Raw genomic sequence first — 15,540 nt, forward strand, 5'->3', positions numbered from 1 at the left:
TAAGCTGCTACAGCAGTTGGAAGTTCTTATCTGTTTCTATTGCTTTCCTTATTTGTTTGTTTTCCTGGAAGAAGGAAAAGCTATTGCAGTTTCTCATTTTCTCACTGTGCTTAGTCACAGCTCCTTAAGGCTGGGCCATTTGTCACAAAAGCTGAAATATTAAGAAAATTCAAATTTCCTGTGTGGTCTCATATGGAAAAATCTTCCATTTTTAGATTGTAGCATATTGAAAATATTCTTTATTAAGTGTTTGCCATGTTCTGCTCTGGTCTCACACTCCTACACTCACTCAGTTTAGAAATGGATTTCTTCTGATCCCAAGATGTCTCTTCCCCTCCTTGTGTCCCAGAAAAAGGCAGAGGGGTTTGGTGCCTGCAGGTGCAAGTGTGGGATTCACCCAGGAGTGAATCTGCAGCTCCTTGGGCTTGTTTGCCACAGCAGCTCAGGATTGAGCACCTTGGGGACACATCCAGGAGGGTCCTGCTGTGGCTGAGGCTGCCTGGGGTGGGCTGGCTGCAGTAAAATCTGTATTTACTGTATGTTATCTTTATAAATAATTATCTGTATGAGTGACCCCCAGTATTGGGGGCCAGTTTTTGGGTGGGAGGACAAGGACAGCTCTGATGATTTGGGAAATGTCAGAGTGGGGTTTTTGCCATGGATGCGTGCTGGAGAGAACTCCAAGGAGCAGTGGCTGGGGAAGGGGCTGATCTGGGGGCTCTGTGAGGATGCTGTGTTTGTTTGGGGCTGTGTTTGGGGCTGTGTGAGGATGCTGTGTTTGTTTGGGGTTGTGTTTGGGGCTGTGTGAGGATGCTGTGTTTGTTTGGGGCTGTGTTTGTTTGGGGCTGTGTTTGGGGCTGTGTTTGGGGCTGATCTGGGGGCTCTGTGAGGATGCTGTGTTTGTTGGGGCTGTGTTTGGGGCTGTGTGAGGATGCTGTGTTTGTTTGGGGCTGTGTTTGGGGCTGTGTTTGGGGCTGTGTTTGGGGCTCTGTGAGGATGCTGTGTTTGTTTGGGGCTGTGTTTGGGGCTGTGTTTGGGGCTGTGTTTGGGGCTCTGTGAGGATGCTGTGTGTGCAGGCTGTGTTTGGGGCTGTGTTTGGGGCTGTGTTTGTTGGGGCTGTGTTTGGGGCTGTGTGAGGATGCTGTGTTTGTTGGGGCTGTGTTTGGGGCTGTGTTTGTTTGGGGCTGTGTTTGGGGCTGTGTTTGTTGGGGCTGTGTTTGGGGCTGTGTGAGGATGCTGTGTGTGTTTGGGGCTGTGTTTGGGGCTGTGTTTGGGGCTGTGTTTGGGGCTCTGTGAGGATGCTGTGTTTGTTGGGGCTGTGTTTGGGGCTGTGTTTGGGGCTGTGTTTGGGGCTGTGTTTGTTTGGGCTGTGTTTGGGGCTCTGTGAGGATGCTGTGTTTGTTGGGGCTGTGTTTGGGGCTGTGTGAGGATGCTGTGTTTGTTGGGGCTGTGTTTGGGGCTGTGTTTGGGGCTGTGTTTGGGGCTCTGTGAGGATGCTGTGTTTGTTGGGGCTGTGTTTGGGGCTGTGTTTGGGGCTGTGTTTGTTGGGCTGTGTTTGGGGCTGTGTTTGGGGCTGTGTTTGGGGTGTGTTTGGGGCTCTGTGAGGATGCTGTGTTTGTTTGGGGCTGTGTTTGGGGCTGTGTTTGGGGCTGTGTTTGGGGCTCTGTGAGGATGCTGTGTTTGTTTGGGGCTGTGTTTGGGGCTGTGTTTGGGGCTGTGTTTGGGGCTGTGTTTGGGGCTGTGTTTGGGGGCTCTGTGAGGATGCTGTGTTTGTTGGGGCTGTGTTTGTTTGGGGCTGTGTTTGGGGCTGTGTTTGTTTGTTTGGGGCTGTGTTTGTTGGGCTGTGTTTGGGGCTGTGTTTGGGGCTGTGTTTGGGGCTGTGTTTGGGGCTCTGTGAGGATGCTGTGTTTGTTTGGGGCTGTGTGAGGATGCTGTATTTGTTTAGGGCTGTGTTTGGGGCTGTATTTGTTTAGGGCTGTGTTTGGGGCTGTGTTTGGGGGCTCTGTGAGGATGCTGTGTTTGTTTGGGGCTGTGTTTGGGCTGTGTTTGGGGTGTGTTTGGGGCTGTGTTTGGGGGCTCTGTGAGGATGCTGTGTTTGTTGGGGCTGTGTGAGGATGCTGTGTGTTTGGGCTGTGTTTGGGGTGTGTTTCCAGCAGGGCTGGGGCTGCTCCAGTGCCAGCCATGACCTGGCTGTGAGCACACCGAGCCCCGGGGGCACTGGCCACATCCATAATGAATGAGGTGTAATGTGTGGGTGCATCTTAAATTTATCACAGCCAGGAAGATGCTTCTGCTCAGGAAAGTGATGCAATGGGTGCCCTGGCAAATAAACACTGGGGGAGGAAATGCAGAGCTATTTGCAATGGAAATTGGGTCTGATTCAGTTTCACAGCCCCTCCCCTCATGCTGTTAAAGAAGTTTGACTTTGAAGTGAAGCCCGAGGAGTTGTTATCTGCTCAGAGGCAGAACAAACATTTTGCTGTTATCACCTCTTAGCCCTGTGCTGAGGGAACCTGGCACTCCAGATACCAGCCCTGCCACTCTGGGACCCTGCTCTGCTGGGAGTCCAGTGCCCAACACACCATGGAGGGAGGGTTTAAATTTCTCTGTTCTAGTGTCTTGGCTGAAGAGACAGAAATGCAGAAATGCCAGTATTTCCTTTCCTGTGTGTCCCTAGCTGAGCTAGAGCCCTTCCAGGGCTTTCTGACTGAGGTGTCTGTGCCTTCAGCAGCAGCTTGGCTTAAAGTCAGACCTAAGCCCTGGCTCAAGTGGCCACTGCAGCTCCCCAGGTCCCTGGAATCCCTTTGTACCTGCACAGCAAGGAGCTTTGTGCAGAGTTTTGAACATCTCTGCTCCTGGATGTGGAGCGTTTTCCCTCTCAGATGGGTGATGGTTTAAGTGGTTTCCTCTTCCCTCCAAAGTGAGTAAACTTCCAAACCACTAAGCTGGTGAGTATTGCCTGACTCACCAATGGGATTAGCAGAGATCAAGCACATTATGTCTGGTTTTTGGACCTGGGCACAGCTTCCACTGGTGGGACAGTGCTGAGCTGCTGTGAGCTGGGCTGTGGGATGGAGTGGGCTCAGGGAGAAGGGTCAATCCTCACTCCTGCCCTGTGTGTGCCCCAGAGCAGCAGGGGAAGGGCCAAGCCCACCTCTTGAGAGCCCCTGTTAAAGTTTAATTTTCTTACAGGCTCTTATCAAGGACCAAAGGGCATCTGCAGAGTGTTGGTGCAGCTCACGTTTTCCTGCTGAATCACCCTTGGGAAGCTCAAGTTAGGAATCCCCCCTCTCCCCAGGCCTTATCAGGTGTGGGGGTTGGGACAGAGCCTACGTGCTCTGTGGGGCGCTCTGCAGGGCTGGCAGCTCCGAGGTTTAATCCCAATCCCAACCCCAATCCCAATCCCAATCCAATCCCAATCCCAATCCCAATCCCAATCCCAACCCCAATCCCAACCCCAACCCCAATCCCAACCCCAATCCCAACCCCAATCCCAACCCCAACCCCAACCCCAACCCCAATCCCAACCCCAACCCCAATCCCAACCCCAATCCCAATCCCAATCCCAATCCCAACCCCAATCCCAATCCCTGTGCCTGCCTCCTGAGCCATTGCAGAGCCCCTGCCCTGCTGGGGTGGGAGCAGCAGCACCAGAGGCACTGCCAGACACACGGACAGAGCTCACTCTGGCACTGCCAGACACACGGACAGGGCTCACTGACAGACAGCCTGGGGGCTGTGCCACTGCCAGACACACGGACAGGGCTCACTCTGCCACTGCCAGACACACGGACAGAGCTCACTCTGGCACTGCCAGACACACGGACAGGGCTCACTGACAGGGACAGGGCTCTCTGACAGACAGCCTGGGGGCTGTGGCACTGCCAGACACACGGACAGAGCTCACTCTGGCAATGACAGACACACGGACAGGGCTCACTGACAGGGACAGGGCTCTCTGACAGACAGCCTGGGGGCTGTGGCACTGCCAGACACACGGACAGGGCTCACTGACAGACAGGGCTCACTCTGGCACTGCCAGACACATGGACAGAGCTCATTCTGGCACTGCCAGACACACGGACAGGGCTCACTGACAGGGACAGGGCTCACTGACAGACAGCCTGGGGGCCAGACACATGGACAGGGCTCACTCTGGCACTGCCAGACACACAGACAGACAGAGCTCACTCTGGCACTGCCAGACACACGGACAGGGCTCACTGACAGACAGGGCTCACTGACAGACAGCCTGGGGGCTGTGGCACTGCCAGACACACGGACAGGGCTCACTCTGGCACTGCCAGACACACAGACAGGGCTCTCTGAGGTGCCAGCCCTGGTGTGAGCTCACAGCTCCCACACCTGAGGCTGCACAAACGCTCTGCCTTGTGAGACCTTTCTCACCATGCTGGTCACAATGGGCAGAGCAGGTGATTGAGGCTGCACTCCGTGCATGGGAAGGGTGTCCAGGATGGACTGTGTGCATGGGAAGGGTGTCCAGGATGGACTGTGTGCATGGGAAGGGTGTCCAGGCTGCACTCTGTGCATGGGAAGGGTGTCCAGGATGGACTGTGTGCATGGGAAGGGTGTCCAGGATGGACTGTGTGCATGGGAAGGGTGTCCAGGCTGCACTCTGTGCATGGGAAGGGTGTCCAGGATGGACTGTGTGAATGGGAAGGGTGTCCAGGATGGACTGTGTGCATGGGAAGGGTGTCCAGGATGGACTGTGTGCATGGGAAGGGTGTCCAGGATGGACTGTGTGCATGGGAAGGGTGTCCAGGACGGACTGTGTGCATGGGAAGGGTGTCCAGGATGGACTGTGTGCATGGGAAGGGTGTTCAGGGTGGACTGTGTGCATGGGAAGGGTGTCCAGGATGGACTGTGTGCATGGGAAGGGTGTCCAGGAGTGCAGCATCACTGAGGAGGTGGTGTTGGTGATGTTGGCCCTGGGGCAGGGGTGGTGCAGGGCTGTCCCCTGCTCCTGTGCTGGGTGTGCAGCTCTCAGCCTGTCCTTTCCCCTCTCAGCACATCAGTGAGCAGTCCCAGGGCTGTTTGGGGGCTGCACTGCCAGGGCTGGGGGCAGGAGCAGCACCCTGGGACTGCTGCATTGCTGGAGGGGACAGGGACCAGCACTGTGTCACTGCCACCCCTGTGTGTCACAGACAGGCCCAGGGGCTGGCACAGGGCAGGCACACCTTGGGATGAAGTGCTTTGCACAGCAGAAGGTCTCTGTGGGCCTGTGCTTGGGGTGGTGACACTTGGGGGGGCTGGGGTGTGTGGGGCTCCTGCTTGCTTGGTCACCTTCCCGTGTCACCTTCCTGTGTCACCTTCCCATGTCCCCTTCCCTTGTTACTTCCCATGTCCCCTTCCCATGTCCCCTTCCCATGTCCCCTTCCTTTGTCCCCTTCCCATGTCCCCTTCCCTTGTCACTTCCCATGTCCCCTTCCCGTGTCCCCTTCTCATGTTCCCTTCCCTTGTCACTTCCCTTGTCACCTTCCCATGTCCCCTTCCCATGTCCCTTTCCCTTGTCCCCTTCCCATGTCCCCTTCCCGTGTCACCTTCCTGTGTCCCCTTCCCTTGTCACCTTCCCATGTCCCCTTCCCATGTCCCCTTCCCATGTCCCCTTCCCGTGTCACCTTCCCATATCCCCTTCCCATGTCCCCTTCCCGTGTCCCCTTCCCTTGTCATTTCCCATGTCCCCTTCCCGTGTCCCCTTCCTGTGTCCCCTTCTCGTGTCCCCTCCCCATGTCCCCTTCCCTTGTCATTTCCCATGTCCCCTTCCCATATCCTCTTCCTATGTCCCCTTCCCGTGTCCCCTTCCCATGTCCCCTTCCCGTGTCCCCTTCCCTTGTCCCCTTCCCGTGTCCCCTTCCCATGTCCCCTTCCCATGCCACCTTCCCGTGTCCCCTTCCCATGTCCCCTTCCCGTGTCCCCTTCCCGTGTCCCCTTCCCATGTCCCCTTCCCTTGTCATTTCCCATGTCCCCTTCCCGTGTCCCCTTTCCCATGTCCCCTTCCCGTGTCCCCTTCCCTGCCTTCTCCTGCTGTTTCATGGACTGTGTGACCCAGTGCAGGTGAGCTGGCTGGCTGGGGGCCAGAGGAGGAATTTGGCACCCAGCTCTTGCACAAACCCCCAGGAATTGTGGATTATTGGTGTTCTCTGCCCACCCTGGACCCTGCAGGGACGCCCGTGGCGTTTGCCCTCCCGGTGCTGGGGCACGGCTGGGAAGCAGCTTGTCCTCCTCCCCTCTTCCTCTCATGAAAAATTCATCTGTGCCCCCTGTGCTTCCCCCCTGCAGGCCCGGGGTGATCACCATGCAGGCGCTGTCGGAGGAGGAGCGCAGGCTGTGGATGGAGGCCATGGACGGCCGGGAGCCGGTGAGCAGCGCTGGGGATGGAAAGCAGCAGAGATGTGGGGAGCTCTCAGCAGCCCGGGGCAGGCTGTTCCCTGCCAGCCACAGCAGGAGCTGCATCCGTGGGGCAGCTCCTGCCTCCTGCCAAGAGAATCCTTTAATCCCTTGGTTAAATATTTGAGGTAATACAGTGTCTCCCGTGCTTGGATTGCTCGGAGGTGCGGTGCAGAGGAGGAGGGAAGGCTTGGCCAGCACAAACATGCTGCTCTGCCGTGCTGAAAGGAAAACATGGCAAAAAGAGCGGTGGAAGAAAAGACGTTGGAGATTTCCAGGGTTTTTGGAGCCCTGTGACGCCTTGGCAGCCGTTTGGGGTCTGCTGCAGGATTGTGGAGTTGGAGGTTTCGTGTGAGTGGTGTGGCCCCTGTTCCTGTGTTTGCTCCTGCTGTGCCAAAGGCTTCCTCACCTCTGGAGGGGATTCTGGAGGTCTGCAGAGAGCTCATTGTTGGTTTTTATTTTGGAATGCGTTTGCAAGCCTCACTGCCAGCTTGGGGAGCGCTGGCCGGAGCTGAGCGGGTCCCTGGGGCGCTGGGTCAGGGCAGGGCTGGTGCCAGCCTGGTGTGGGGACTGTCCCATGGCACTGCCCAGGCCACCTGTGGGCTCTGTGCCTGCTGCTCTGGCCAGCAGCGATTTGGGGTGTGAAGAGAAGCCGTGTGAGCAGCCTGGGCTGGGCTGTGACAGCCTCTGTGGCTTTGGAGTGGTGTTTGCAGCCCGGCTCTGGCACTCAGGGGTGTCCCATCCCAGCACTGCCTGCTCCCACACACCGATCCTGGATTGAGCAGACCTCCCCCAGACCCATGGAGAGGTTCTTGTTTGTGGGAGGGATGCTGGTGGAAGCCAGGAGAGGCATGGAAAGCACCTTGGGGTTTGGTCCAGGGCTGGGCTCTGGAGCTGCAGAACTTTGGGGATCAGGAGGCTGCGTGTGGGAGGTGCTGCCCTGCATTTCAGGGAAGGGATTGCAGGGTGGATTGCAGCCAGGACCCAGCCTGGAGTCATAGATCCATCAGGTAATTCAGGTAGGACAGGAGGGTTCTGCTGCAGCCCTGTGCTCAGAGCAGGGAGCTCGAGGTGTTCCCAGTGAGGAGTGAGAGCAGCCCAGGGAGGAGAGGGCACAGCCTGTGAGGGCACAGCCTGTGAGGGCACAGCCTGCCTGGGCTCCAGCCCACAGCTTCCCTGCCCTCCTGAGCCCAGGGCTGAACCTCCTGTTTGATTTAGACCTGCCCAGAGAAGCTGTGCTTGCCCCATCCCTGCTCCAGAGCCAGCACAGGGATCCCTGCTGGACAGGGCTGGAGCACCTGGTTTGGTGGAAGTGTCCCTGCCCAGGGCAGGGGTGGGACTGGAGGAGATTTAAGGGCCCTTCCAATTTAAATCATTCCATGACTCTCTGCTTCTGTGACAGCCTCTGCTCCCTTTTTCTGTCACCTGTTGAAAAGGGGCTCTTGTTTGGTAGAACCAGCCTGCTCCTCTTCCCCTGGGGCAGCTGTGGGGGCACAGCCCTCTCCACCTCCAGGTACCAGATGTCTTGATCCCTCCTAAAGGAACCCCTGCCTTGATTCTGGTGGCCCCAGAAACAAAATGTTCATTGCTGCTGCTCATCTGAGTGGTGCTGTGAGCAGGATGCAGCCCAGGGGCACAGCCAGCCTGCAGGGGTGAGAACAGATCCCAGCCAGCCTGCAGGAGTGAGAACAGATCCCAGCCAGCCTGCAATGGTGCAGAACAGATCCCAGCCAGCCTGCAGGGGTGCAGAACAGATCCCAGCCAGGCTGAAGGGGTGAGAACAGATCCCAGGCAGCCTGCAGGGGTGCAGAACTAATCACAACCAGCCTGCAGAGGTGCAGACACAGAGTTTGGGCGCTTCCAAAGAGCTGTGCATGCCAAAGGTTCTATGGAGCAACCAGGGCAGGACTGCCTGGATTATCCTGTTCCAGAATCTGGTTGTGAGAGCTCCTCAAAGCACACAGGTCGTGGTGCCTGCACCCTGCTGCTCTCCCCTATCTGCCCATCAGCTGAGGTGAGGGCAGCTGGCTCAGCCAGCACAGCAGGGCTTGTGGCTGTGCAGTAATGCAATACCTGTGGCACTGAATTGCTGGTGCCTTACCCTGCCCTTCCAGGTGTGGAGTGGGAGCAGTGGGAATGCAGCCTGCTTGGAAATGGATCCAGGACACACTTTGCTGCTGAAGGTGGTGTGTGTTGACACATGAGGCAGCTCCTTGTCCTCAGTTCTCCTCCTCCATCCATCACAAGTGCAGCTGTGGGCTGTGCTGTTTGGGTTCTTACCTTGCAGCAGTGTGTTATCTCCGTGTTACCTTCCCACAGGGATTTCCTTGAGCAAGGGATGAGCATTTCACCTTTGGGCTCCTGGAAATATCCATCCTGTGCTTGTGTTTCTGTAACCAAAGAGCCCTACTGGAAAGAATGTGTGGTTTTCCTCTGATTTGGCTGCAGGGCTGGGGAAGGATTGGCACGCTGGGGTTGGTAATTCCGTGTGCAGATTCGGGCTGTGGAGAGATTAGCGCGGACTGGAGTTTGTTTCTTAATTATAATGAAAAAAGTAAACCCAAATGTCAAATTACATCTTAGTGAGATTTAAACATAGAATGTGCTGCATTAGCCAAGACATTTGTCACAACTTGAGGAGATTTACTGTGTCTCCCAGGCAGAGCAGCCTCCAGCAGCTCTCATCACGCCGTTAACTCTTACCACTTGTTATTCATTTGGATAAAGCCCCCGTGTTGACTTTGGGTTTTCTTCCATGCTGCAGAGGCTGGAAACCGGAGAAACTGCTAACTCCATGAGGAGCAGTGCTATTTGGTTTTGTTAGGATACTCAGGATCAGTTTCTTACGGGTTTTCTCCTCTGCTGATGCAGTTTGCAAATGGGTAAGGTGGAGGTCAGAGCGATTCTGAAAGTGCCTTGGGACCCGAGTCAGGAATAAAAGCTGGGCTGGCTGATGGAGGCTGTGCTGGCTTTAGGAGAGGCACAAATTAGGCTGAGTCTTGTGGCAAAGAACAAGGTAAGCGTTTAGGTGAGGGTGTGGTGAATGAGTGTGGAGGAGGCTCAGGGGGATCTTGTGGCTCTGCACAACTCCCTGCCAGGAGGGGACAGCCAGGGGGATTTGGGATTTCTCCCAGGGAACAGGGACAGGAGAGGGAATGGCTCAGGCTGGGCCGAGGGAGCTCAGGGTGGACACAGCAGGAATTTCCCTGTGGGTTGAAAGTGCCCAGGGAGCTTTGGATCCCCATCCCTGGAGGTGCCCAGGGAATTTCTGGAGGTGACACTGAGTGCTCTGGGTGGGGATGGCTGGGCTGGGAGGGCTTTTCCCACCCCAGCAATGCTGGATCTGGTGCCAGCCCGTGGCTGCTCCCCACTAGATGGCAGCTGAGACCGGGCACAGCACCCCTGGGTGAGCACAGCACCCCTGGGTGAGTGAGCTCAGCACCCCTGGGCTGTCCCCTCCCTGCCCCAGGCTCTGCACAGCTCTGACCCCTGAGCTGTTGGTGCTGTCACAGTGGGCACAGTGCTCCCCTCCCAGCTGTGTCCCCAATCCCAGCACAGCCCCAAACTCTGTGACCCCTCAGGGGCTGCCTGGCTCCTCCCCACGGACCTCTGGTCACTCTGGGTCACTCTAGCCATGGTGGGATGTGCCTCTGGGGCTCCCCTGTGCTCCTGGCCCAGCTGTGCTCTGGCAGAACATCTGTCAGAGGTGCTGCAGCTCCCTCAGCCCCGGCACAACATCTGTCAGAGGTGCTGCAGCTCCCTCAGCCCTGACAGAACATCTGTCAGAGGTGCTGCAGCTCCCCCAGCCCTGGCAGAACATCTGTCAGAGGTGCTGCAGCTCCCTCAGCCCCGGCAGAACATCTGTCAGAGGTGCTGCAGCTCCCTCAGCCCTGGCAGAACATCTGTCAGAGGTGCTGCAGCTCCCTCAGCCCTGGCAGAACATCTGTCAGAGGTGCTGCAGCTCCCTCAGCCCTGACAGAACATCTGTCAGAGGTGCTGCAGCTCCCTCAGCCCTGCTGCCACCGGGGCTGTGTGGCAGTGGCAGCAGAGCCCAGCCCCACATTCCTGCCCAGCACACTCCCGCCTCCTCCTGGGATATTGCTTCTGGGAATTCTTTCTGAAATTGTTTTTCATTTCCCTTGTCTAATTATACAAAATGGTGAGAGATTTATTTCCCAGTGGAAACGTTGTCTTTTGAACTCGCTCCAGCGCTTTCAACCTCGGCATTCCTGTTATTTTGGCTCATTCAGAAAATAAATTCACTTGAAGGACTTCAGTCCCATTGAGGCTGTGGGGGGATGGACAGGCACTCACTGCTCCCATTCCCAACCCTTTATATTGCACAGGTACTCACTGCCCCCCTTCCCAGCCTTGTATCCTGCACAGGCACCCACTGCTCCCCTTCCCAATCCTTTATCCTGTACTGGGACTCACTGGGACTGCACAGGTACCCACTGTTCCCATTCCCAGCCCTTTATCCTGCACTGGGGATGGACAGACACCCACTGTTCCCCTTCCCAACCCCTTTATATTGCACAGGCACTCACTGCCCCCGTTCCCAGCCCTTTATCCTGCACTGGGGCTCACTGTGACTGCACAGGCACCCACTGCTCCCCTTCCCAACCCTTTATATTGCACAGGCACTCACTGCCCTCCTTCCTAACCCTTTATCCTGCCCAGGTACCCACTGCCCCCCTTCCCAACCCCTTTATATTTCACAGACACCCACTGCTCCCCTTCCCAGTCCCTTTCATTGCACAGACACCTACTGTTCCCCTTCCCAATCCTTTATCTTGCACTGGGACTCACTGGGACTGCACTGGTACCCACTCTTCCCATTCCCAACCCTTTATCCTGTACTGGGGATGGACAGACACCCACTGCCCCCCTTCCCTGCCCCTTATATTGCACAGGCACCCACTGCTCCCCTTCCCTGCCCTTTATCCTGAACTGGGGCTCACTGGGACTGCAGAGGCACCCACTGCTCCCCTTCCCAACCCTTTATCTTGCACTGGGGATGGACAGGCACTCACTGCCCCCTTCCCAACCCCTTTATATTTCAGAGGCACCCACTGCTCCCCTTCCCAGCTCTTTATCCTGCACAGGCACCCACTGCTCCCCTTCCCAACCCTTTATCCTGCACAGGTACCCACTGCCCCCCTTCCCAATCCTTCATCCTGTACTGGGGATGGACAGACACCCACTGCCCCCCTTCCCAATCCCTTATATTGCACAGACACCCACTGCTTCCCTTCCCAACCCTTTATCTTGCACTGGGGATGGACAGGCACTCACTGCCCCCTTCCCAACCCCTTTATATTTCAGAGGCACCCACTGCTCCCCTTCCCAGCTCTTTATCCTGCCCAGGCACCCACTGCTCCCCTTCCCAGCCTCTTATATTTCACAGGTACCCACTGCTCCCCTTCCCAGCCCTTTATCCTCCACTGGCACCCACTGCTCCCCTTCCCAGCCCTTCATCCTGCACTGGGGCTCACTGGGGCTGCACATCTGCTTTCCAAGTGAATCCCTGCCTGTGAGGATGGCAGGTGCTGTCCCCAGAGCTGTGTGGCACACACACACAGCCTGGTCTGTGCCCAGGGAGCTGTGGGTGAGTGCTGGAGGGTGGCTGTGCTCTCTGCTCTGCTCTCCCAGCTCTGCTCCCTGCCTGCCTCTCCAGTGGCTGCTTCCCCCCCAGCCTTTTTCATGCTGGGTTTTGATTGTGCTCTCAGTCCCACAGACGTGTTTTTGTCAGCTTTCTGGAGATGTTTTTCTGTCTTGCAGGTTTTCATGGCCTTCATCCTGCCTGGGTTTGTTTGCTTATAGCAGATTTTTTTTTGTTGTTCTCGATGACCTGAGTCATTCCTGTTGCTGCTTCTCCGTCTCCCTGTCTGTCTCTTTACTGAACAGAACATTTTTTCCCCCACTCTGCCCACTCTTAATGTCTAAGTTGCTATTGTTTGCTGCTTCTCTTTGCCTCTGGTCTGTTCCCCAGCCCAGACAACCCAGAACTTTCCCTGAACTGGAGCTGTCCATGCTCTGGGAGCATCAGTGCCAGCTCCAGTGTGGGAGCCAGGGTGATGGTGAGTCCCACTGGGACCCAACTGCCCCAGGGGAGCCCCTCTTGGCTTTTTCTGCATCCACAGCTCAAGATTATTGCCCCAAAAGATTCTTTTTCTTGGATTCTTGCTCCTGCCACTGCTCCCTCCTCTCCCTCCTCTTTGGTAACCCTTTAAGCCTGTAATAGCAGTAACTTTACATGGGGTTTGTAAGCTTTTATTTTGCTTTTAAAGCACTTAAGCCAGTGAGGTCTTAAGCTTTGACTTCAGGCTTTTATTCCTGGTTCCAGCAGCTGCTGCTTCAGTGGCTCACCCAGCTGGAGTCACTGTGGCTGCTGGGGTTTGTCCCCTGCTTAGGAAGAGAGAAATACTCAGAGGAGAATTACAGATAATTTTTAAAAGAGAAAAGAGCTCTCTGGCTTGCTTTCACACACCTAGAAGTGCTGTCCCACCCAGCTTTGGCAAGTGTGTGACCTGCTGCTGCAGCTGTGCTGTGGGGGTGTCAGGAGCAGAGCAGGGCTCTGTGTGTGCTGTGGATAGCTCCTGGTGTCTGTAATGCATTCCTGCTCTTCCCTGGGGCCTGGCTGCAGGAATTGGAATTGCCTGTCCAAGCCTGGCTTTGCTGGGCTGGCTGGTCCCAGCACCAGCTGGGTCTGGCTCTGCCTTTGGGAGGTGTTGGCTGTGGTGGGGACCTGGTGGCAGTCCCTGATGAGCTGTGTTCTGTCCCTGCTGATGCCCTGGGAAGAGCTCAGGGGTGAGGGCTGCTCCTGGAGCACAGGACACAGCACAGCACACAGGACACGGCACAGCACACAGGACACAGCACAGCACACAGGACACAGCACAGCACACAGGACATGGCACAGCACACAGTCCTGCTGTGCTGCAGGTGTGTCCTTGGCTCTGTGCAGGCTGCAGGTGAGTGTGGTGGGACAGGCTGGGTCTGTGGGGAGCGGGATCATCGACCCTGGATTGCAGCACAGATGTGGAACAGGATGGAGCAGCTGCTTGCAGCAACTTGTTTGTGAGCCTGGGCCCAGAGAGGTGAAGCAGCCCCAGGGGAGGGTGCAGGGTGCTGGCATTTCATCCCTGCTTTGGTGGGAACTCACTGCCCACCCTTCACCTCAGCAGGCAGGCACAGAGCTGCAGGGACAGAGCACAGGGAGCTTTCTCACTTCCCTCTTTGTCACCTCTGCTTTGAGTTATTTGATCAGGCGATTCAACAAACACGTAGAAATTCAGGGAATAGCTCCGTGTTGGGAGAACTGATTTCCCTGCCAATTTAAATAGACTATTAGAGTGTTGTTTCCTACTTTAAATTAAAAATTAAAGTAAATGGTTCATGCTACAATGACTCTCAAAGCCAGCCCCTTCCATTATTTGCTGCTCTGTTGGGCTCTGTATTTGGTTTTAGGCAGAGATTTACTGTCCTGCTGCAGCCCCAGCCCCATCCCTCACCCAGGGGATTTCCTCTCCCAGCTGCAGCCCCATAAGAAGGATTTTGGACTCTGTTGTTTTGGTGATTTTATTTCTGTGTTCACCCTCGGTTGTCATTCCTGGCAGATCTGTGTGTGGAGATGGGCTCTGCAGGAGCAGGATCAGGAGCAGGGCTGGGATCAGGAGCAAGGCTGGGATCAGGATCAGGGCTGGGCTCAGGATCAGGATCAGGGCTGGGATCAGGATCAGGGCTGGGATTTGGAGCAAGGCTGGGATCAGGATCAGGGCTGGGATCAGGATCAGGAGCAGGGCTGGGCTCAGGATCAGGGCTGGGCTCAGGATCAGGGCTGGGATCAGGAGCAGGGCTGGGCTCAGGAGCAGGGCTGGGATTAGGAGCAAGGCTGGGATCAGGATCAGGAGCAGGGCTGGGATCAGGAGCAGGGCTGGGCTCAGGATCAGGGCTGGGATCAGGAGCAGGGCTGGGATCAGGATCAGGGCTGGGATCAGGAGCAGGGCTGGGCTCAGGAGCAGGAGCAGGGCTGGGCTCAGGAGCAGGAGCAGGGCTGGGTGCAGGATCAGGGCTGGGCTCAGGATCAGGGCTGGGCTCAGGATCAGGAGCAGGGCTGGGCTCAGGATCAGGAGCAGGGCTGGGCTCAGGATCAGGGCTGGGTTCAGGATCAGGGCTGGGCTCAGGAGCAAGGCTGGGCTCAGGAGCAAGGCTGAGCTCAGGAGCAGGATCAGGACTGGTCTTAGGATCAGGACTGGGCTCAGGCTCAGGCTTAGGCCATGGCAGGGTGCAGCTGGACATGTCCCACGCTGTCTCTCTGGTTTTTGGCTGGCAGCAGGGGGGTGGTGAGTGCTGGCAGCCCTGGCTGGGTACAGGCAGAGCTCAGGGTTTCCCAGGAATTTCAGGCCCTGTGTGCACAGGGATAACCTTGCTGCTGCAGTCTGGGAGGGGGACCCCAGGAGCCTTTAAAGCCCAGTGGGTCCAGGAGAGAACCTTGTGCCACATGCCAGGACTGGTGCAGGAAACCCCCTGGGGTTACAGAAATCCCTGTGGAGAGGAGGGATGGCACTGTGTGATGGCACAGTGTGTGATGGCACAGTGTGTGATGGCACTGAGTGGTGGCACTGAGTGGTGGCACTGAGTGGTGGCACTGTGTGTGATGGCACTGTGTGTGATGGCAGTGTGTGATGGCAGTGTGTGATGGCACTGTGTGATGGCACTGTGTGATGGCACTGTGTGATGGCACTGTGTGTGATGGCACTGTGTGTGATGGCACTGTGTGATGGCACTGAGTGTGATGGCACTGTGTGTGATGGCACTGTGTGATGGCACTGTGTGTGATGGCAGTGTGTGCTGGCACTGTGTGATGGCACTGTGTGATGGCAGTGTGTGATGGCACCGTGTGATGGCAGTGTGTGATGGCACTGTGTGTGATGGCACTGTGTGATGGCACTGTGTGATGGCACTGTGTGTGATGGCAGTGTGTGATGGCACTGTGTGTGATGGCACTGTGTGATGGCACTGTGTGATGGCACTGTGTGATGGCACTGTGTGATGGCACTGTGTGTGATGGCACCGTGTGATGGCACTGTGTGTGATGGCACTGTGTGATGGCACTGTGTGATGGCAGTG

General features: G+C 56.5%; 1 protein-coding gene across 3 annotated transcripts in view; it reads left to right on the forward strand.

Annotated features, from left to right (window-relative positions):
- ARHGAP26 (Rho GTPase activating protein 26) overlaps positions 1-15,540 on the forward strand; it is a 108,505-nt gene that overhangs the window by 31,001 nt on the left and 61,964 nt on the right. For all 3 annotated transcript variants that reach the window (XM_033073193.2, XM_033073195.2, XM_033073196.2), the window contains exon 11: positions 6,301-6,379. In XM_033073193.2, the coding sequence (XP_032929084.1) occupies positions 6,301-6,379 (79 nt within the window). The remainder of the gene's footprint in view (positions 1-6,300; positions 6,380-15,540) is intronic.

The sequence above is a fragment of the Catharus ustulatus genome, chromosome 15 (assembly GCF_009819885.2).
Source record: "Catharus ustulatus isolate bCatUst1 chromosome 15, bCatUst1.pri.v2, whole genome shotgun sequence".
Taxonomy (NCBI): Eukaryota; Metazoa; Chordata; class Aves; order Passeriformes; family Turdidae; genus Catharus; species Catharus ustulatus.